Genomic DNA, 24,633 nt, shown 5'->3' with positions numbered 1-24,633 from the left:
AGGCTAGTAACATTAACTCTTATGGGCTAGGTTAGCCTTCAGGGGTTAGTGGGTGACAACTAAAATCTAAAGGCCTTCTTCAGCTCTTAATTGTTTTCTTTTGCTAAATATTGAGGATGTCATCATTGAATGAACACAATTGCGTATATTTTACTCTTTAATATGTTTGGAAATGTGGGACGGAAAATCTTGAAAAACTGTTTTAAAATACTTGATAAGTTCTTACCGCCTGAAACGTGGACTGTTTTCTTTATTCATAGCTGATGACTATAAATTTTATTAATGTCTTCAACCAGGAAGTAGTTTTGCAAGAGAACCAAAGCTAACAATCTTTATATTAGGATGTATATATGAAGACTATGAAATTGGGAGAAAATGTCATGTTGTGTCCTCATATAAGGACATTTGGGTCCCAGGAGGTTAAGATTGGTTAGGAAAGTCCACTTCCTTTAGGTGCTCAGGTGCAGTTCATGTAAAGCTACAAATTTCAGCTGGAACATTAACACACATTCTGGAGATGCCTAAGACATCCAAGTTAAAAAAAAAAAAACTTGTTTAAAAAGAAATGTAAGATTTAACCTTGAAAATTCCATGCATGTAAAAATTGCAAGGAAAAATGACATCTAAAAAGTCGAAGACGGGAAAATCTGCCAGTTATTTTTCGGAGAAATTTACAAGCAAATCTTTTGAAACACATGTTCCTGAGATTTTTTTCTTTTTAACATTAAACCTTGATTTTCTGTACTCAGCGAACAAACATGTAATCAGACGTCTAAAATCTATTTCTGACAATAACAAGTCCTGAAATGTGAATTTCTTTTCAAAAAAACAGAAATCTGAAACTTTTAATGCATTTCTACGAGAAGAAACACAGTAAAAAGAAACTTTTTTTTAAGTTGTTGTTGTTTTATTCATAACCCCTTATTTGTCTTTACTGGACGTAAAACTAAACAGGTTGAAGTGTAATCAGAGACTCTTGCAAAATCCAGCGTTAGTAACACATTAAGATATAAAAACATAAAAAATAAAAAAATAAAAATAATAAACGTGCGAGAGCTCTGAGCGAGAGCTGGAGGGGGCTGAGAACAGCTTTGTGCCGCTTGGTGAAAGCCGATCCCTCACTCCTCCGAGTTTCCACTGTAATGGCCCTGACGCTGGGAATCCATTTCACTCCGACCGGCCAGACTCCCCTCCTACCGGCCGCACACATCTGCCAAGCCAAACAGACGGCGAGAGGGAAGGAGTTAACGAGCGAGGGGATGCTGGGAGAACTTCCCCCATTCTGATATATGTCACGTCTGAGTCGCTCACACATGCCCGAGTCAACGCTGCCTCCAGAAGTGTGTGTGTGTCTTTGTGCTCCTGAGAAAGGGAGTGTGTCGGCAAGCAACAATGGGTCGCTCCAAGGATTTGTGCGATGGGTTAGCACGTGCTGGTGTGTGTCGGCGTGTGTAAGTGTGTGTTAGTGTGTGTTAGCATGTTGATATGGTACTGTGGTGAAGATAGAATTCAAAATCAGTGCTAAGGGTAAGAGGAATGGGTGAGCAAGAAAGGAGAGGATGGAAAGGGGGAAAAAAGGAGAAAAGCAAGAACAAAACAGTAAAGAAAAGAAAGTATATACAAGACAAGAGACGACAAAGACAAACAAGGAAGAAAGAAAAAAAAACAGCAGACAAAGAAGAGAGAAACAATAAGAAAAACTAGGGATGAAAGATTTTAAGGAGTTATAAAAGGCTTAAAAAGTTTTTGGAAAGATTCAAATCAACTGAAGAAGTGAGACAGAATAGGAGAGGAGATAAAAAAACAGATGTAAGGAAGAAGGGATGCATTAAAGGTGAAGGAGAACAAAAACAAAAAGATCACATAAAAGAGAAAGAATGAACAACAATGTGAATGGGAGGAGAAGAAGTGGAAGAAGAAAAAGAAGGAGAAATGCATGAACTAACATTAAACAAGAAGAGCAGAGAAGAATGAAGGAGAGAAAGAAAGGATAAAGTGAAGAAAGGGTGAGACCAGAGGGGAAGAAAGTGAGGGGAGGAGGATGAAGGAACGAAGTGGAGGAGGATAGAAAGAATTAACGGCCGAAGGCGAGGACAGGAGGATGAAATATGATAAGCAGCTGTGAGTGAATGATCAAAAAGAAAAGCAAAAAGTGAAAAAGAGAGAGAGAGAGAGAGAGAGAATGAAAGAGTGCACAGTGAATGTGCTGCACCGTGCGGCTGATATCAGATAGACCCGGCCTTAAGCCACACAGGCTGGAGTAACGTATCACACAGCTGCGAAAACAGGCGATCGGGTGACGAGGCGACAGCTGCCAGACGGACGGGAATCTCGATCACACAAACACACACACACACACACACACACAGTCCAGAGTTTTATTCTCAAGGACATAACTCCATGATCCGGAGCGCTCAGGATACACAGACTCCTGACTCCTGCCTGAGAATCACACACACACACACACACACACACACACACACACACACACACACACCATTGCACAAATATGATGTCAACACCGCTCACATCATCTCTTGAGTTGCCGGAAAATTAGCTTGAACTAGTAACATAAATCCTCTCAGTTCCTGTCTCTGATCTTATCATTGCATGTTTGAATGTTTTGAAGAGATTCATCATCATCATCATCATCATCATCATCTTTTTCTTCATCCTCATAATAGTGGTGATATTGAGGATCATGTTAGTAGATAGATAGATAGATAGATAGATAGATAGATAGATAGATAGATAGATAAGAAGGAAATCTGAACTGAAGAAAGAAAAGGAAAGGGATGACAGAAATAAAGAGCCAAAGTAGTGATAGAAGGAATGATATGCATAGAAAGAATATGAAAAAGAAAGAAATCAAGAAGGTAAGAAAGTAAGAAAGAAAGATTATGGACTAAAAGAATGAATGATATATAAGAAAAGAGGAAGGCATGAAAGAAAGAAAGAAAGAAAGAAAGAAAGAAAGAAAGAACAATCAAGGAGGACTATGTTGAAGGTAAAGAAGAAGACAGAAATAAACAAAGAAAGAAGGAATGAAAGAAAATGAAAAAGCTGAGACAGAACTATAGTGAAGGAACTATGTGAGAGGGACAAGTGTGGAAGAATGGACAAAGAATGAAATACAGCTGAGCAAGAAAAAAGTGGTTAATGATTGAAAATGAGGTGGAGCATAATGGAGAGAAGATAAAGAGAGAAGAAAGAAGGAAAGCAAAAAGAGAGAGCGACTGAGAGTGACTGAGAAAGAGAGAGAGAGAGAGGGGTGATGAACGTTGGAGGGAGATCTGGTTTGCAGGAACTGATCAGGGCAGTCCATGGGTTTGGTCTACGTCACGGCCTGTGTAACAGGATCTGGATTGTAAACACACACACACACACACACACACACACACACACACGCAGTACTGAAATGACCTGCACACGTCTCCTAAAATGGAAACTCTGGAAGTGTGAGAGGCCCCTCGAAGGCCCCTTAATGAGCAGCACACTTCTGACACAAAGCACAGGAGACGGAGGAGGAGAAGGAGGCCATGGGGAGGTCCCACACACACACACACACACACACACACACACACACACACATGAAATTACACTTCCTTTCCCTCATTCACACACATGCGCATCCTCACTGCTGTCAGAAAGTCCCCATTCACATTCAAGCATACACACACACACACACATACACACACACTTTATCACACCCTGACACACACACATGCATGCAGCAGGGCGAATCTGCAGGAGCTGATAGCGATGTTTGGGTGATGAGCTTACTGCATTCGACTCCGCCGCTATACCGAGTGTGTGATGTTGCACCGCCGTCTCTCTCTCTCACACACACACACACATACACACACACACACCGGCCTGCCGACTGCTCGCCGAGTTCACCGCGCAAATCAACTTCCTGACATGCAGCAAGAACTGAAGTGCTGAATATTTATATATTATGTTTATGTATATATAACTGTGTGTGTGTGTGTGTGTGTGTGTGTGTTTGGGGGGGAGGGTTGATTCGCAGACACAACACTGGAATCGTGCCCTTTTAGGAAACTAATCAGGAATGAAGGATGGAGTTAATCATTGCGTGACAGCGGCGAATCCTGCACTAAAACTGGAGACTCATTCCTGAAACGTTAACCAAACCTTTCTTCACATCATCAGTGATTACACACCGTTTTATTTATTGATTGATTGATTTTGAGCATGCATCAGTCCCGTCGTTACTGTAGAATCGCTATAGTGCAGAAACATTTAGACCAATCAGAGTGCAGAGTTCAAGAGACGTAATAATTCCTTCCACTTTTAAAAAAATTCTCTTTGGAAAGAAACTTTGGATCTTCTTTTACCTTTTTTTTTATTTCTACATATGTAAAAACGTTTTTACTTTCCTTCTTTATTTATTATTTTTCTTTATCTTTCATTCTTATTTTAAATTCATTACTAGTTTTATATTAATTTCTCTTCTTCTTTCTTTCTTTCTTTCCTTTCTTAGCTTACAGCTTATCTTGTTTATTTTTATTGCTTCATAAATTTTTTCTTGTCATTTTCTTTTCTTCATTTTATCTTTCTTAGCTTCATATTCAAACATTTTCATATATTTCTTCTTTCTCTTCTCTTCCTTCTTTTTCTTGTAATTTCTTTCCATAAATCTCAGCTTTGTAGTTCTTTCTTTCTTTCTTTCTTTCTTTTGTTTATATTTGTTTTTTTTTCTTTCTTGTCATTTTCTTTTCTTTCTATCGTTCTTTTTAAGCTTTATATTTGTTTTTTTATTTAAACATATATATCTTTCTTTCATTTCCTTCTTTCTTTTCTCTCTCTCTCATCATCTTTCCTTAGCATTCCTGAAGCTGAAACCTGAAGTTCATCACCAATCTAAACAATTCCTTCGATCCCAGAAGCACCTCAGCACACACACACACACACACACACACACACACAAGGCCAAACTGCTCGCGTCGTAACTTCTCAGCTTCACATGAAGAAATCCTGATGAAAGTAACTTAAATATTGATAAAGTCATCTGAAGTGAGCAGAATGTAATGCAACAGCCTAAAATTTACTGTACAAGCAAGGCAATAATTACTTTTATTATTATTATTATTATTATTAGTTAGTTTTTGGTTTACAGGGTCCCGTTTCTCAGCCGTAAGTAAAACATGTCTCCTGATTCGTCCACCATTCCCAAATATCAATAAAATCATTTATTACAACACAGGTTTGTGTAATCACGTCAAATCAGCCATGTGCACTTGGACACAGGGCTCATCTACAGGGCACGTATACGCACGTGCCATATGCACGCGATAAATCTGACTTGCAAAAAAAAAAAAAAAAGTTCAGATGAATAACAATAAAGCATTGAGGAGTGTGAGGTCTCAGAAAAGTCGCCCTTGCGCTGCACTGAAGCAGAATGCTTATGAGACGAGGGGGATGGAGGGATGGAGATTGTTCTGCAAAGAGGAGGAGGGAAAAGTAAGTGGCAGATGCTCGCGTGCCTTTACAAACAACCCCCCTAACCCCCCACCTCCATCCCCCCAGACTGACCCCCCCCCACACCCCTTCCTAAATCCCCAGTGGTGATCTGGAGCATTCCGCTGTAATGGCCCTCCTCCTCCTCCTGCTGCTGCTGCTGCCGCTCTCCATTTCAGCCCCCTCCGGTTTCCACACGTCCCCCTTGTGCGGATCGGCTACGTCCCACCTGCCGTGCTCCCTTTGTGCTCCTGATCCCTCGTTTTCATTTCAATGACAAAGTTTAACTCTCCCATGGAGGAGGAGGGGCAGATTCGGCAGCACACACTCTCTAAAGGAAGCCATCTGACTGAACATATGACTGGGCCAGATTTCCAAACCAGTGCACATGTTTCACCCCTTAGCCCACTTTAAGCTCTGCTGTAAAACTATTTATTTGAACTGGACATGATGCCTGTTTAGTGCTGCACCAATTTAGGCCTTTAGTGAGGGACAGTGGGTGCTGAAAGTCGATTGTTGGAACAGTCAGGAGGAATTGATTTGTGAAGTTGTGTTGGTTTCATTTGATTGAGCTGTTATGTTAAACAATCTCATGCTTTCATGAAATGATCTAAACAGTAAAAAAAAAACAAGCTAGAATTAGCAGTAGGGTGAGAACAAGGCTCAGGGTTTAATCGTAGGATGCATCGATACTGATGATATAAGATTATTACCAAATTTTAACCATTTGAAACCAATTTCCATTGGCTAATCTTAGTATTAAAGCGTGTTCCTAGTGACAATATCTAGAAACAGGGTTAATAATTATACTGTTTATATTTTTTTATTGTAATCTTACTATAGGAAATCCTAAATCAGTTTGATTATTTTAAAGAAACTTTCACTAGCTAACATTCTATGTTTTCTGCAGCATGGCATACGCGCAGGTTATCAACGTAAAGCGCTAATTTTCCCTGCAACACGGATTTCATGGTTAATGAGAGCACTTAAACCAAAGCAAAATGTAGCAACTGGTAAAAAAAAAAAAAAGATCAAGAGAAAGAATCATAGAGCAAACATAGAGCATCATCCTATGTTACAGGTAGCTTTAAAATAGCGCAAACATAAAACTTAGCTTGAAGAGGTAATTGATAGAAAATTAAAAAAAAAAACGCTTTTTTCGGGGAACAATAAGTAAAAATGTCAGCCAGTATATTGGTTTTATCTGTCAGCAACAACAGGGGATTTTTTTTAAATCAATAAAAAAAAAAATAATAATAATGAACAAAAAATGTCATTCTGTACAGCTGTGGTTTTCTAACCTAAAAGTAAACATATTTATTTTCAGTGGATGCTTATGCTAGTCAAGTTGATGAAGGTAGCTAGCGAATGCACCGCCTTTAAAATGAACCCTCTAAATTTATAATAATAAAAAAATCTTGTACACAAACAGTAAACACTAATTGATGTCCTTGATTGATTAACACCAAGTAGGGTTCACATTACAAAATGAGTTTCAACAAGTACCAAGAAAACCAACAGTAACAAAAAAACAAAACAAAAAAAACCCCAAACGCTAGTACTTTTACTTGTACTTGTGTTTTTTTAACAGTATTGATGCCTCCTTAGTTTGTCCCTAGTGTACGATTCAATTGAATGCAATCCAACGAAATCCAACCTTGCTTGAATCCTTACAGATTTTACACCAGATCACGCTCGATCAAACATCTTCACGGCTTTGTGTGTGTTAGTTTAATAAAAACACGCAGACTTGGACTTCTTTGAGCATGAAATTGGATTAGAGTGCTGTAATGGCATTACATCTTCGAGTGAAGATTCACACATTGGAAATGGGTTTTAGAGAGAGAGAGAGAGAGAGAGACAGGGTGATGGACAGAGAGAAAGACAGAACGCGTGCACGAGTCCATTGATAACTTGATTATGCTTGAACACGCGCCCTGACTGTGCCAAATACACTGGATGGAAAGTTTGGCACGTGAGTATGAGAGGAATTTTAATATGAGAGTGTCCTTATTTAATTATCTCCGGATTTTAGCACAATATAAATCTTATTTATGAGCAGACCTGTACTGCTTAACTACCTGCATCAGACATATGCACTTACCCTTATGTAATTAGCAAGAAAAATGCGTTTACTGGAAAGTTTTTTTCTTTTTTTTTTATTCATTTACTTATTTTTATGGTCTTCTTGTTCAGGCATTTATTTTCATTATTTGTTTTACGGTTTTATTGCTGTTCAGCCCTTAAAAAAAAAAAAAAAACATATTATTTGCTATACCTTCTGCTGTATTCATACTGTACCTGGTCTATTTTTATTGCCTTGTGAAGCTGCTTTAAGGGCATTTTATTTTTTGAATCTACACCTAAACCTCGATTTAACAAAGCAAATCTGTAATTAATACTTAAAAAACATCGAGTAATATTAATCTTATTAATGTGCACATTTAAACAGCCTTCATCAGATTTAGTACTTAATGTTATGTACTTAATAAGAGTCATAAATAAAGTCTATATTATGCTACTTTTTTATTGTTTTACTGTATTTTTTAAAGAATGTCCCATTTTAAGGAATTCCTGTTTTTTTGTTCAGAAATTCATGATTGTTTTTCCCTAACTAGTAATTAATTTTTTACTATTTAATACTTAATTGTTTGTACAATGTAACTTTATCCAGAACTATTCATGATGTATTTTTTTTCATCTGTCAAAGTATTTTAGAGGTTTTTTTTTTAAGTATTTGTTTATACTTTTTTTTTTTAATTATTCAAGTAAGAAATACAATATGAGTTTGTAATTATATTCATTTCCCCCCTATTATGCATGTTTATATTACTTTTTTATTGCTGTATAGTTTGGTTCAGGCATTTATTAGCACTTTTCTGGTGTTTTTTTTATATAAAAATAAATAAATAAATAAGTCTACATATTATTTTTCTTTCTGTCAAGAACTTTTCTACTAAATTAAATGTCATAACTTTAATTATGAAAGCTACTGTATCATTAATATTGGCTTTACCTTTTTATGTGTCGTTCAATGTGTTATTATATACATTCTTTTATTTATTTAACCTCGGCCCTCCTGTTGTGCCCCGAGATAACTTACCAAGCACGTGTCTTATCTCTGTCCTGAATTTCGGCTCAGACCAGGCTAGCCGATCGTGAAAGACGATATCCAGAGAGAGGAAACAGGAACAGTTGTGTGCTAATGCACTGATTTGTGAAGTCTCCTTTGCTACGCTAGCTGCTCTCCACACCATCGTGTGCAATTAAACATCTGCTGATGTTGCCGGTGATGGTACATGTGGTGCCCTGAATTGTGGTGCAGTTTGTATTGTTTACTTCCTGCTGCGCTACATTAAAACCATCCAATTAGAACAATGATAACAATTAACAACAATACTTCACCATAGTTGCACCCGTGCTGTCTGGTTTACTCCCAATTGGTGTGAAAAAGCTTCTAATTCAGCACAATTATCTTGATTTTATTTGACTTTGGACCAACTTATTATTTCCTTGCTGGGCGGTATGTAATGAGAAGTCTTAAAGAGAGCGGTCAGATTGAAAGGGAAATGCAAATTGCCTAGAAAACATATCGGCAGAACGTGGAAACAGGAACAGGAATTAGGCTTCCTGTAGAGATTAGATAAACATTGTACCTGAAAAGTCAGTTAAAATAGTGAGCCAAGAGGGAAACTGGCTCTATTTCAGCTATGGGGATAAGGGAAGGGTGCAAGGTGTTTAATATTAACTAATAACAGATACTTGTCCATCAATAGTTCTTTTAAAAATGAATTAAAATAAATAAATGAAATAAAAAATCTAGTTAGCTGCTTAAGATTAGCTTTTCACTAACCACTGAAGGACAAGTGCCTTTCTAAATCAATTCACATTTAACTTTTAATTAGTTAATTTATTTATTCATTGCTTAACCTCGGCCTTACCGAGCTCCATTGAACCATACGGCATTGTACCGAACTACCTCCTTTATATGCATTTTATTTAATTGCACATAAAAGCAATTTATATAAAGGTTCAGCTTATGTAAAAAGCATCACATATTCCGGTCTATCACATGTCTGGATGCTGACTGAAATACAGATGGTTTTTGGTCCAAGCTGCATTGCCCCGCATTGCTCCAGATGGTATACCCCAAGACCCCCCCCCCCCCAAATACCCCCCTCCCTGCCCCCCCTACAAATAAACCCCCAAAATCATATGTCCCTAGACCCTGTAAAGTTTCCAACAGCATTCACCAAACGCTGATGTTAAATAATAGTAAAACTAGTGAACTACTTGGGTTTCTTTACCACCTCAGACTTTAAAACCAGGACGCATCAGATTCTAAAGGCTCTCCAGAGCCAAAATTCTGCCTTTAATACACTTTGACAGCTCAGCCTTGACGAAAAAAAAATGATGTGAGGTAGGTTTAATTGGCTGAGTAGTCATTTTAACACACGCATTTGTTCCTGACCAGACTTTTATGCAATGACGTTCATTATTTTTGGCATTTAATTAGTTTTTTTTTCTCTTTTTGAAAAAAAAAAAAGAAATCAGGATCTTCTTTCGGGAAAGTTGATAATCTTGGTTCATTTAACACCTCAATTTTTCTCTGCATGTACTGTATTTAAACATTCCCCGGATTTTGCAGTTGAGTATAAAATGTTACCACGAGATGATCACCAGCGCAAAATTCGGAGCAATCAGATCAGGCAGATGCTCAGCAGCTTGACCCTTGCGAGGAAGAGCATTCATTCACTCAGTGCTGGGGGGTTTGGTGGGGGGGTTTCAGGAGAATCCTTTTCATCACTAATTCTCCACGGTCATAGTGCATGTGCTCGAGTGTGTGTGTGTGTGTGTGTGTGTGTGTGAATAGTCTTCAGTTAGCTCATCATTCTCCAACATTTATAACAATCTATAAAACACACTGTAAAAATGAACGCTGTGTGTTTAATGCAGCAGCCCGACTTAAGTCGAGGCCTCATTGTCACCAAGCTCATAAAGTCCGTTGTAAACAGGCCATGAAAACCCACACACACACACACACATATATATATATATATATATATACAAGGTGTATTGTAAAAGAGAGAAAAAGAGAGTAAAAGTTTAAAAGAAAGAAAAAAAGAAAGAAAAACAGAAAGAATGTCCTTGCATGTGTTTTGTCTAAAGAGAAACTTTTTTTGGGGAGCCTGCTCTCTCTTCTTCTTAATCATGGCCCTGTTGCAACCCAGCCTTACTGTTGCAGCACACTTCTCCATTTTGTCTTTCTTTCTTTCTTCTTTCCCCATGTTGGGGGGGGGGTATTGAGTTGCTGAGATTTTTTTTTTTTTTTCGGGGTTTGAGAGAAAGTGTGTGTGAGTCCAAGGGGTGGGGGTTAGTGCGCGCGCGCGCTCTTTTGTATGCGCTTTTCAGAGCTGCAGCCTGAGCGCCAGAGTCGCAGACGGCGCGTAAGAGCGCGCGCGCGCACACACACACACACAGACACGCGCGCACACTCTCCTCTCCTCTCTCTCTCTCTCCAGTCCAAGGCGCCTCCCACAGACCCACACACACACACACACACACACAGAGAGAGGCGCGCGCGCGCACACACACACACAAGGCACAGTTTCTCACTCTGGAAAGAAAGTGTCCGGGTGTAGTAGTGTGTAGGATTCGGTTGGAGTCGGGGCTGAAGCGCGGCACCTCCGGCTCCTGATGTCTTCTCCGAGGAATACTTAAAGCGCCGAGGGAAGACTGAAACCCTTGGACTTGTATTTATTTATGTATTTATTTATTTTATTTATTTATTCTATTCGGTATCTGACCGATGCAGAACGGGTGCGCGAGGATTTAACATGCTCCGGTGTTGAGAGGAAGTAACACCACAGATCCGGTTTGGAATTACGCATTATTATTATTATTGTTATTATTACTGGTTTTCCCTCTCCCTGGACACATGGCACAGATGAAGCCTCGCACCGGAGCCGCCGCGCGCGCCCTCCTCGCTCTCCTGCATCTCGGGTTCTTGGTGACGCCGGCGGCCGCGGTGACGCGCGATCCACCCGGCAAGTCTCTGAAGTACAAAGTTCTGGAGGAGCAGCGCGTGGGCACGGTGATCGGCAGGGTGCGCGAGGACGCCGCGGGGGCTCTGGCGCGTCTCCCGAGCTCGGTGTCGCCGCGCTTCCGCGCCATGCACGCCGGCGGCAGCGCGCCGCTCATCGCCGTGCGCGAGGAGGACGGGGAGATCAGTGTGGGCTCGCGGATTGACCGGGAGGCGCTGTGCGGCAGCCACCCGAACTGCACGCTCGAGTTTGATGTCGTCATCCTGCCCACTGAACACCTCCAGCTGTTCCGTGTCCAGGTCGAGGTGCTTGACGTGAATGACCACACGCCCAGGTTTGCCCGTTCGGTTGTGCCCGTGGAGATTTCTGAGAGCGCCGCGGTGGGGACGCGTCTCCCACTGGACGCTGCTTCTGACCCGGATGTGGGTGACAACGCCCTCCATGCCTACTCCCTAGAACGGAACGGCTTCTTCCGCATCGACGTCCGGACCCGTACCGATGGTGCCCGCTATGCCGACCTGGTTGTTGTGCGAGAGCTGGACAGGGAGAGCCAATCTAATTTCCAACTTCTCCTCAGTGCAGCAGATGCGGGCTCACCGCCACGATCTGGGTCAACGGTTCTCAAAATCAACGTTCTGGACTCCAACGATAACAGCCCGGTGTTTGAACAGCAGGCCTACTCTGTCAGCCTTCCTGAAAACTCTCCACCTGGAACGCTCCTGGTGGATTTGAACGCCACAGACCCGGATGAAGGAACCAATGGCAAGATCATCTACTCCTTCAGCAGCCACGTGTCCTTTAAGATTCTTGAGACATTCAGGATTGATTCTGAAACTGGACAGATCACTTTAATCAAGAAGGTAGACTATGAGACCTCTACGTCCTATGAGCTGGATGTCCAGGCACAGGACCTGGGGCCTAACTCAATTCCAGGCCACTGCAAGATCATTGTTAAAGTGGTGGATGTAAATGACAATAAGCCCAAAATTAATATCAACCTGATGACGCAGGGGAAGGAGGAGGTGGCCTACATCTCAGAGGCGGCACCGGTGGACACCTTCATCGCATTGGTTCGCGTGGATGACAGTGACTCTGGTCTGAATGGAGAAGTGACGTGCAAACTCCACGGCCATGGACACTTCCGGCTCCAGAAAACCTATGAGAACAATTATATGATCCTGACCAATGTTTCGCTAGATCGTGAGAAGCGTTCTGAGTACAGCCTGACGGTGATTGCTGAAGACAGGGGTTCTCCTAGCCTGTCTACCATCAAACATTTCACTGTACAAGTGCAGGATGAGAACGACAACCCGCCTCGCTTTGAGAAGAGCCGCTATGAGATCTTTAAGTCTGAGAACAACTCACCTGGCGCATATCTCACTTCAGTGTCAGCCACTGATCCAGATTTGGGCACCAATGGTCAAGTAACCTACTCCATCCTGGAAAGCACGGTTCAGGGGGCCTCCATGTCCACCTATGTGACCATCGACCCATCCAATGGTGCTGTATACGCTCTGAGGAGCTTTGATCGTGAGGAGGTGGGCCGTTTGGCCTTCACTGTTCAAGCGCAGGATGGAGGAGGCGGGGCTTCACTTAGTGCCAATGCTACCGTCATTTTGACTGTTCTTGACGAGAATGACAACGCGCCAGTAATTGTGGCACCAGCACTCAGCAACCACACAGCCGATGTGCCACTTTGGAGACATGCCGAACTTGGGCACTTGGTGACGGTCATCAAGACTACCGATCGAGATGCAGGAGCCAACGGAGAAGTGACGTGCTCCATTATGGGTGGAAATGAAGAGGGGCTGTTCTTAATGGAACCACGAAGGTGTGAGCTCAGGACCAATGGAAGTGTGGATTTTGTGGGACGAGAAAGTTTTGACCTGGCTGTTTTGGTTCAGGACCGTGGGGCATCTACGCGACTCTCTACTCGTGCCATTCTTCATATCCTGTTACGAGACCACCCTGAGAGTCACTTTATCATGCCTGATTCCAGCAGCCAGGCCACACTCGACCTTTCCATGATCATCATCATCTCCCTGGGCGCTATCTGCGGTGTCCTGCTGCTTGTCATGGTCTTGTTTGCGACGCGCTGCTCTCGAGACCAGAAGGACCCTCGTCATTCCTACAACTGCCGTGTAGCAGAGTCCACTTACCAGAACCACCCCAAGAAACCGTCCAGGCAGATACACAAGGGTGATATCACACTGGTGCCCACTGTGAATGGGACGCTGCCTGTGAGGGCACATCCACGCTCACCTTCAGGGTCCCCGGCCCCTGACAGCAGGCACAGCCATCACAGCCGGCAATCACTCAACAGCCTTGTGACCATCTCCTCTAATCATGTGCCAGAAAACTTCGCCTTGGAGCTTGCTCATGCCACACCACCTGTGGAGGTAAGAGTCTCTGTGTGTCTGTCTGTGTGTGTGTGTGTGTTTAATAAATAACAATTTAAATAACCCATCACACATATACTAATGTATCTCTAACCTACATTCTAAAAAATGTATTTAAAATTTTTTAAATTAACTATCTTTCTATGTTGCCCTTAACTTGTTATATGTGTATTGAATCCTTATAATTCTGTTTGTTGCTATGAATATACCATTGTACACTTTTATTTGTATGTGCATAGAGTATTTTCATTTTTTTTCATCCATTAACCCATCCATAAGGCATGATCCCTCGTCCATACCTCCCTCCCCCCCAAACCTCCCCGCTGTGTGTTGCATTGCTGTCTGGTCCACCATTACTCATTTTTTCGTTTTCCATGTTTTTTGTTTGCCCCTCCCCCTTTTTGTTCTTTTTTTCCTGTCCGGCGATAGCAAGTCTCACAGCTTCTGTCCATACTTCATCAGGGCCAGTACCAACCCAGACCGAGTTTCCGTGGCAACAAATACACTCGGAGCTACAGGTAACCAATCGCCTTTCAGCCCTTCGTGCTTATAGTTTCCCCCAGGTTCGAGACTGGGCGTTAGACAGCTCAGAGCTCAAGGAACCTAAGGGAAGTGAAATGTGCTCAACCCTAAACCCTATATTGCTGCCTCCATTTTGTTAAAAGAGGGAAAAAGCATGTTTTTTTTTTTTTCTTCATATAAAGTCACCTGCTCCATACAGATTGATTTATTGTTTGCTGCTTCGTCATGGAGGCTAACAAAAAAGTTCAGTAAAAGTTCATAGCCTTGCATTGCAGTACATGAGCTTTTGTAGTGGTGATGTGCATGAGTCCATGGATAACTTGAATGAACTTCTTACAAAATTAAAAAATCTTTTTTTTTTTTTCATTTTATTTAGGTATGCGCTGAACGAGATGGACAAGTTTAGTCTGAAGGACAGTGGTCGAGGGGACAGTGAGGCCGGAGACAGTGATTGTGAGATGGGAAGAGAGTCTCCGTTGCTGGGAGAGGCATTTGGAGAGGTCTTCACTCCTGATGGACAGCACCGACTACATCCAGGTAAACCATAAATTGATGATCTTTTAAACATTCCATCCATTCCAATCTTTAGCCTGAAGCCACTATAGCTACTGTCCATGTTAGTTATTTACTATAAGATGCAGCATAATCCAGCTAGCATGGCCTTTATGGATGTTTGTGGAAGTTTAACCCAATTTCTTCCCATTTGGGCACAAGACTCGTCAGGATGGCTTCACTATCTAGCTGAACCTAGTCAGAGGAAATGCAAACTACCTTGTTTTATACACGTGACATGAGAGATTTATACCATCTCTCTTAGTCAGATCATTACCAGGTTCATGAGATCATTGGGATTCAAACTCATGATCTCCAGATTATAGTGTGCTTTTCAGTCCATCTCTTTGAATTGCACACTGCATACTTCTTTTTCTTTAGATGTTTCACTGATAATTGTGTTTTAATGGCATAATACTTGCCTGGATCTTGAAACACAGTTACGCATGAACTTTAATTAGTTCTTGAAAAAGCTAATTTTTCCCTGTAAATCTACCTAGTTTAATCTTTGCATCTTTCCTTTTTATGTGAGCGAGACCCAAATCAATGCCTTGCTGAGGTTTGGCAAATGCACCAGATTTTGTTTTTATTAGCTCTAAGATGTATTATAAATGGCCCTTTCAAAGCTAATGGGCCCGTAATGAAGTCCCTGGGATGTGACGAAGCAACAGCGTGCATGTTTAATGAAGGTTATAATTTGCCATATTTGATTTGAATTATATATTCTTTAGAAGGGATGGTGAGGAAAGTGAGCAAGAGAGAGAAAAGAGGCAGACAGAAAGCGAGGCAGCCCGAGCGGGAGAGCTTTTATTCCATTGTTCGGCTGTAAACAGACTTATTTGAATGGTTAAGAGGCTGAATTAATTTGGTGTTCCAGGTTTTACGCATATTGTGCTAGTGAGTGCACTCAGAGAATTAAATGGAGTTCAGAGGCGGTGCAAAAAAACACGGCGCATTAGCTATTATCTGAATCATTTCATTTCTCTAAAGGCTTGAGAGGAAAAGACGAGTCTCGCACAAAGGCAGCCGTGTTCAAACGTGCCGTCCTTTTCACGGAAGGACCCTTAGTCAGTTTGAGGAAATAATTAACAAAGCAAGCTAATGTGAATTGTTTGTTATTTGTTTTCTTCCCGTGGTGCGCTTAGCGATGAAGCTGTGTACGGAAGAGTGCCGCGTCCTGGGTCACTCCGATCAGTGCTGGATGCCCCCGCTGTCCGCGCAAGCCTCAGCCGATTACCGGAGCAATCTTTACATTCCTGGGGAAGATCCTCAGCAGGCTCCTGCCCCTGAAACCTCCCAGTCAGGAGAGTCCACCCTGAGGAAGAAGAGCTTCTCTACATTTGGTAAAGAGAGCGAGGAAGAGGAAGGCCAAGAGGGCGACGGCGAGAAAGACGAGGACGTTTGCGGGACCACATCTCTGCTTTCTGAGATGAACAGCGTTTTCCAGAGGCTCCTCCCTTCATCACTTGACGCCTACACCGAGCCCAATGAGACGGAGAGAGCGCCAGTAGGGGCGGGGTCGCTTGAAAGGAGGAAGGGACACCTGCCAGGTAAAGCGAACGCCGCTTCAGCCTATCAGCACGGCGTGGCAGCCTGGGCCGCCAACACTCATTTCCAGAACCCAGGTCACGGCCACGCGCCTGCCAGTCACATGACTACCTCCCTGGCGGCTCCGCCCCTTACCACACCTCTATCGATGTCAGCTTCTTGTTCGAAATGGCTGCCGGCTATGGAGGAGATTCCAGAAAACCACGAAGAGGACGAGCTTGAGTCGGTGCTGCACGGCAAACGTTGCGAGAGCCGCAGCGAGATCATGGACGCTAGCGAGCTTGTCGCGGAGATCAACAAACTCCTGCAGGACGTGCGGCAAAGCTAGAACCCGATACCGCTGGACATGAACACACAATGTGCGAAAAGTGGTATTTAAAAGAAACAAGTGAAAAAAAAAAAATCCGAGACCCGCAATTGTCCTTAAAGTTGCATTTCTGACCGTCACGTGTTTTGTGAATGCTAATTATCCAAATGATGTATGGATTTCCATGTTTCTTTTTGTTTTTTGGGACACAGTGTACACAATGTGAGTGTATTTATCTTTGTATTTTAAAAATACAATTTGTAGTCTTTATATTTATAAAAAAAAAAAACACCATGTACATAAACCTAAGCAATCAGATTTTTATTTTTATATTTTGAACGCATGTTGAGAAAATAATCAAGGCTGACATGCTGATGTAAATAGTCCTATTTATGAGAAACAAACAAACAAAAAAAACCACCCAACACATTTTTATGTTGTTACATATATAATATAAGTATATTGAGATTATTGTGTTATGGGGAGGGGAGCATGTTAGGGTTTCGTATTTATAACGGTGTATTCTTGATGTATTGTGTCAAGCTCGGTTTATGACATAAATAAAAAAGAAAAAGAAATCGGACCTGTCCTCATCATGCATGGCCTCTAACTTGCTTGCGTCTGTTTGTGTGTGTGTGTGTGTGTGTGTGTGTGTGTGTGTAAATATATATATATATATATATATATATATATATATATATATATATATATCTCCTTTATATGTATATATCCCTTTTACAGCATATCTTCACCTTCGCTCTTATCGCCCCCTGCTGGTCATTTCTAGGAAGTGACTAAAAATGTAATTTCCTACCATGAAAAAATTTACACTCAAAGTCATGAAACCTAAAGTGGACACACAGAAATATAAAGATTAACAATGTAAAATTAAAAATATGAAATATCTCTTTTATAAGAATAGAAGAAAGAAAAAAACAGAGATATGAGATTTCTTTTGATGTGTTGATTTGATATCTGAAACGTGTTAAATCAGAGCCCCCTAGAGGCATGAGAGTGTAATAACAACGTGGTTTTTTTTTTTTGTGTTTTGTTTTTTCCCACAGAGCTTTAAGCAAGCAAATGTTAAATTTAAACTGTTGCCACAAAGTTGAAAGTATTTCCCTCCACTGGGGATTAGGGCCCTGATTAAAACACCTAAATTTAATTATTAACTCTATGTTCCGGTTATATGAAATCTACTTTTAAACACGTAAATCTGTGCTCACGTGATCGTTAACGCCATGAGACGCCATGATCTTGAGAGTTATCGAGAGTGAAACTTGAGATCTCAAGCGAATATTTGTTTTTCACCCGTACAGGGTCACAGGGGGCCTGGAGCCTATCCCAGAACAAGGTGGGGTACACCCTGGATGGGGTGCACATACAGCCAATTGGGAACACCAATTAGTCTAATCTGCATGTTTTTGGACTGTGGAGGAAACCCATTAGGCACGGAGACAACATGTAAACTCCATGCACACAGAGCCGAGGCGGGAATCGAACCCCCCCCCAAAACAAAAAAAAGTCTGATCATGAAGTCATGAAGTTGCTTTATTTTTGCTAACTGTTAGCGTTACTGATCGTATATTGGACATTCGATTTTTTAACACAAGAGCAATATTTAATAAGACATTCCAGTTATTTATATTGTTAGTTTTAAAAACAAATGTTTTTTTTTTTTTAAGTCAAGGTTAAAAGATGTGTGTGTGTGTGTGTGTGTGTGTGTGCCAATGCTTTCCGCTTTCCCTTCCAATATACCTATAAAAGATTTTCCAGCCAAAATCTAGTCAGCTTAAGAATGTTTGACTTTCTTCATGTCTGAATGTCTGTATTTTTCATGTTTTAATCCGCAATCAGCGAGCTGAAACTCCGTCTAACAGGGTCGAGGCGAAAATCGATGAACAACGAAAAGAAAAAGTGAAAAGTCAAACGTTGCTTGAACATTTTTGTTTTTCATTATGCAGCCTTGACATGAACAAATACAGGGAAAAAAGGAGAAAACTAAACACTCACCCTCTATTTCTCACATGCACATACACACACACACACACACACACACACACACACACACACATACTATTTCAGCAGCAGTTCAATCATGCCAAAATACTTTAAAAAACAAAAGTATAATTTACACACACACACACACACACACACACGCACACACACACACACACACACACACACACACACACAGATTGTCCATGTTTAATTCCCCACACTCAGTTGCAGAGCACTGTTGTCACTGGCATGTCATCGAACACACACACACACACAAATACAGACAAACACAGCTGTTTAGAAATACACACACACACACACACACACGGGCTAACAGCTGGACGGCTTTAACGCAGATGTTCCCTGATAAAACATCACAGAAACACAAGTAGTGTGTGTGTGTGTGGGTTGTGGGAGGGGCCATCTTTATTATTATTATTATTATTATTATTATTATTATTATTATTATTATTTTATTTTATTTGTATCTGGTCTTTTCTTTTTTTTATTCTGTTTTCTCATTTTTTATATTTATATTTTCTTTACATTTTCATGATTTTCCTTTTTTCCTTATACATATATTTTTGTACATAGTTTTCACAATATATATATTAATTGTTTTGTTTAGTTTTTATTTATTAGCTATTTTACTTTTTTTCTCTTCCAAAAAGCAGCTTTTATCTGGAAATAGATTAATTCAACAACAACAAAAAAAATCCTTTTATCCTCAATTCTCATTCATTTACTTTGTCAATAATACTAAGTATTACCAACACACACACACACACACACACACACTTCATTAGAGAGAACAGATGAATCGGGCGTCTTCATTCTGTTGGGCGAGTCAGAGAGTCGACATAATTACACCAATTAACCGACCTAGAAAAGCCAGCGTGTGACATGAGCCTGATTACGTGTGTGTGTGTGTGTGTGTGTGTGTGTTTTTGTGTAAGACTGGTAATCATGATTCTATTCTTTCTCCGTTGTTGCTGCTGCTTAGAACATTGTGAAAGATGTTAATGTTGTTTGTTAATTACTAAAATGAGCTTTAGGCCAAATGAGCGCCATCGCTGTGGCCGAGAACAGAGAAAACCTGGCTGCTAGAAAGCACTAACCGCGTGATTAGAAGCACTGTACGATCTCGAACGCATATTAATCCGCCTCATTATACAGGGCTAACGAGGCTGCGTGATAACGCTGCTCTCTGGAGCGGGACGGGCTGAAAGGATTCCCGAGGTCACCTGTGTTTAAGAGCCGAGCCGGAGCCACACCGAGCCTCGGAAGCCATCGTTACGCTCCTACTGTACGCCTGGTCCCCGTGATTAATAACACCATTAGCAACGAGTGTGCTGATGGGAGCAGCTGGTCATACTGATAGGAGGAAATGTACAGTGACAGTGATGATGACAGTGAGCGAAGATTAAACGCAGCAATAACACACTAATCATAACCATCAGCACCGGCACACGCCATGGTGAGCTCTTCGCAGAGGAGGAAAGATTCATGGCTGGCATGGTTCAATCCTTGAATCTGATTGGTTAGGAGGTGTGTGTGTGTGTGTGTGTATAACAAAATGTAACTTGAATGACAGGATTATAAATAAATTACATGTAATGTGATTGGTGTAATGTGTTATACTTTAAACAGCTTGTTCACGGGGACTTGACATGATCTAAGACCTAATTAACAGATTAGAGAAATGGTCAAGGGTTCGATTCCCGCCTCGAGTGTCTGTGTGCATGGAGTTTGCATGTTCCCCCCCCCCGTGCTTGGTGGGTTTCCTCCAGGTACTTCGCATTCCACCCTCAGTCTAAAGACAACCAGATTAGGCTTATTGGAGTCCCGTGTGTGTGTGTGTGTGTGTGTTTGTGATTGGCTGCAGTCTTTGTCTACTGTAACCCTCTACTGGATACGCAATATAGAAAATGAATAAATGAATGATTCGAAAATAGAAAACAATAGAAAACGATAAAAAATTGTGGTTTTTTTTAAGCAAAGAACAGCGTATAATTGTTGATATTTCTGCAAAATTATGGAAAAAGGAATGCTTTGTAACAGTCACTGTAAACTTTGTAAAGTTTTCCCAGCATGGACAAAAGAGTTTATACTGTATGATGTAAATGATGAAGAGAGAGAGAGAGAGAGAGAGAGAGAGAAGTGATGCAGGTGAAGAACAAGAGTTCTGAAAAATGAGTCCAGATGTGAAAGTGCTAAAATGTGCAGTTTCATCGAAGGACCACTAGGAGCTGGCTTCCAAAATGAGCCAATCCCCATAGAGCCCCATGTTAAAATGTTACACGGCTAATCTTGCTACCTTTTGTTACTGAATGAATTTTCAAATTCATGAATTTTTCTTAATCTGATTAGAAAAATCATTCCCATTAGGCCAGATCAGGTCAGATAGTTCTGAATAAGATGTTTACACGTTGGGTTTTTTATTCTGATTGGGCTGTTATTCTCATTAGGGTCCATGTAAATGGAGCTAATGATAGGCTTTTTTTTTTTTTTTTTTTTTTAAGAATTCCTCCTTGTCAAACTTTGTCAATGCAAAGAAAAAAAGAAGAAGCAAACACTTTATTTATTTATTTATTTATTTGGTTGTCTGTTTGTTTATGCAGAACTTTCATTGGGCAGTAAAACTGTATTTAATGAGACTAGGAATGTCCAAAACTTGTCGAAGTTCAATTATAAGTGCCAATAAATCCCACCCAATTTCCCAATGAAAACCTCTCACGACCAGACTGACAACCCTACCAGGAGACTTATATACAGTATATTGTAAAACCTAGAGCTGTGTATTGACAGGCCCAGTTACACCATGTTTTTCCATTTTCGGAAACATTTGCCAATAGTGATGAACGTTGAGAACTCATATGTCAAGATTGTGGCTTGTGTGCATGGAGTGACCTGTAGTGATCCATCACTCACCAGCATGAGCTTCAGTGTTTTTTGTTTGTTTGTTTGTTTGTTTTTTGAGCATGCTGCGTTTTGTAATTTGTACTTTTGCCTGAGGTCCACCATATGTTTCCTATTCACGGTCATTCTTGGTCACTCGTGGCCTTGCACATTCGATTCTGGCCAGTCACAGCTGGCCAACGGGCTTTGGAAACCCACAGAGACATACAGAATAATTACGGTAGCACTTTCGGGTGGTTACAGTGAGCTACTTTAGCACATGAACACACTCAACTAGGATTTTATCACAAACAGCCATGGTGTGCTTCGAATCAGCTCAGCACCATGTCACATGACTGCAGGGCGCTAACCATCAACAGGACTGTGACAAAAAAAAACTATGTGTAATTAACTGCTGTTATTCATGGCCTTACGGTACCAACTCACTGGCTGTTCTGTGCCTTTTTATAGCGTCACTGTATTTTGTCATCAGTCTGACTTTGGAATTCACCGCTATGCAGCAATTCATTATAATATGTGACATGATATCGAGTCATGGGCAAGTGGTGATTTTGAAATCAATGCATTTAATAGCAAAAAAAAAATAACTGGGAGCTGAAACTACATCCATCCATTCATCCATCCATCCATCTGCATTGTATGGGTAGTAGCATGTGGAAGATCCCTGACTGAACTCAACCCCACTGAACACCTTTGGGATGAACTGGAACTGGAGACTTCTCAACATCTCAACATCAATGCCTGAGCTCAGCTAATGCTCGTGTATCTGAATGAACATGAATCCCTACAGCCATGCTCCATCTAGTGGAAGGCTTTCCCAGAAGAGAAGAGCAGAGCACTTTATAAAAGCAAAGCAGGACTGAAGCTGAGATGTGCGACAAGCACAAACGGGTTTGATGGTCAGGTGTTCACATATTTAGCCAAATACTGTATTTATGGGATTCTGAAACTTTTTTTTTTTTTAAGCTCAGATAGCAATAATCAGAAAATACAGTCCTGGTTTATGCAAACTGCTGCTACAGACGAAAACATTGCTCACATACGGATTAGATTATAAACACAAACTGCAAGCACTGCAAATTATAGCATATATAATCTCTGTCATCTCTGCTGAAATGGGTTTAATAGGTGCTCTGAATTAAACAAATTATTTTTTAAATTTCCCACTCGTAAATATAATGCATAAAATCAGTTTTTGTGCACAATAAAAAAAATCTCCTGTATCCCCATTTACATCTTTCATATGTAAATACCTTAAAACAGCCTTAAAGTTACACTTATACCCAACTAGTACAAAATTCTGGAACTGGTGACTCCTTCCATAAATGATAAACAAACATCTCCTGGCTAGAAACGTCAGCACATCGGCAAATTAAAAAGTTTCAAATACAAATGTGTTTCTTTAGGCATATTAATATGAGTGTTACTTGCAAAACTACCACAGCTGATGTTCGGACAAATTAATCCACATCCGTCCTGACCAATCAGAATCAGAATCAGAATTCAACCTACAGTATCCACTGCATCCTCGGATGTGGCTCTAAGCTGTGATGGTTTCTTTGCCACCAGATGGCAGTATTTCTACACATGTGTCTTCCTTGCATTTTTTTTTTCCTTTCCTTTTTTTTTTGCCCATTTCATTCATATACACAGAAAAATCAGCTCCCCTGTTGGCTTAGCTATTCATGAGCAGACGGACTAAAAGCATGTAGAGCGGCTGAGGAAGGAAAGAAAAGGAGAATAAGAAGCGCTGGAAATGTTCTCGGTGCTGTGAAAGCTGATTGGTATAATCCAAGCCCCCGTTAACTGAATGGCGAAATCAGCGTACGCCATGAATCGTATGAAAATCTGGAAATTAATGCACGCTTTGAACGAAGGCGTCTTTTCCCATTGTAGGCATTTCTATAAATTTGTAAATCTCACTCTTTAGGAGGAGGAGGTGGAGAAATGAAACTTGGGCTAATTAGAAAGCAGTGGAGAGAGCGAGCGAGAGAGAATGAGATGCTAATGCAGGCTTTTATCAGGTTATTGAAACTTCCCATACAGACCGAAGTGCATGAAAATGAGTGAGAGAATGGACGCTTGTGTAAATTTCCATGTGTGTTGCCACACAGGTCCTTTCCCCCGAATGCTGGTTGCCAAGGTGGCGTCGCCATGGCTGCGATGTTGTACAACTGAACTGTACCATGGGCAGAGTGCCATCGCTAAATAAATAATAAAACTAAATTACAAGAAACAGGTTAAACTGTTTAACCTTACTGTATATTAACCACCACGTAAGGACTGTAAACACTTTTTTCACTTAGTGGGATTTGAACGCTCTGCTGGTAACAAGTAAGAGCAACACAGATTCCCTTAAGAATTCAAAGGCATGCATATTTTATTTATTTATTTTTTTGGGGGGGGACTAAGAAAAGAAAGCTAATGGAATTAAAGAGAGACTAGCTAGCGGACTTACAGAGGCTACCTAGTAAAATAACAGAAAGTTGAAATAAATAGTCTAACTTGGGGATATCAGAAACTAGCTTGTGAACTGATAATAATAATAATAATAATAATAATAATAATAATAATAGCTAGTGGAATACTTATAAAGAATACAGAAACTGGAAAGTTAGAGTAACTAGATTACTAACCGAAAGTTACCAGTAGAGTAACATAGGCTAGTTAGTGCACTACTTGAAGATGCCAAGTGCCCTAACAGAGGCTACTAAGTGAAATAAGAGAAACTAATTAGTTAAATTTTAGACTCACTATTGCAGTAACATAAACTAGCTAACAGAAGTGAAATAAGAGAAACTAGTAAGTAGTGCAGTATTTTATTGGTTATTTGACTATTTTTTTTATTATTTTTATTTTT

General features: G+C 40.8%; 1 protein-coding gene across 2 annotated transcripts; it reads left to right on the top strand.

The window, feature by feature from the left end:
• The first annotated feature begins 11,034 nt into the window (after positions 1-11,034).
• On the top strand, positions 11,035-17,429 carry pcdh18b (protocadherin 18b). 2 transcript variants are annotated; one of them, XM_053505634.1, is made up of 4 exons: positions 11,035-13,924; positions 14,387-14,442; positions 14,823-14,983; positions 16,144-17,429. In XM_053505634.1, exons 1-4 carry the CDS (start codon positions 11,420-11,422, stop codon positions 16,872-16,874), a joined length of 3,453 nt encoding a protein of 1,150 aa, XP_053361609.1. In that variant the 5' UTR covers positions 11,035-11,419; the 3' UTR covers positions 16,875-17,429. The 2 variants fall into 2 exon arrangements, with proteins under 2 accessions (XP_053361609.1, XP_053361608.1); XM_053505633.1 differs by having other exon boundaries at positions 11,036-13,924; positions 14,354-14,442.
• Positions 17,430-24,633: the final 7,204 nt, after the last annotated feature.

The sequence above is a fragment of the Clarias gariepinus genome, chromosome 10 (assembly GCF_024256425.1).
Source record: "Clarias gariepinus isolate MV-2021 ecotype Netherlands chromosome 10, CGAR_prim_01v2, whole genome shotgun sequence".
NCBI classification, from domain to species: domain Eukaryota; kingdom Metazoa; phylum Chordata; class Actinopteri; order Siluriformes; family Clariidae; genus Clarias; species Clarias gariepinus.
Note: the sequence above shows the minus strand (reverse complement) of the source record. Positions and strands in the feature narration are given on the sequence as shown.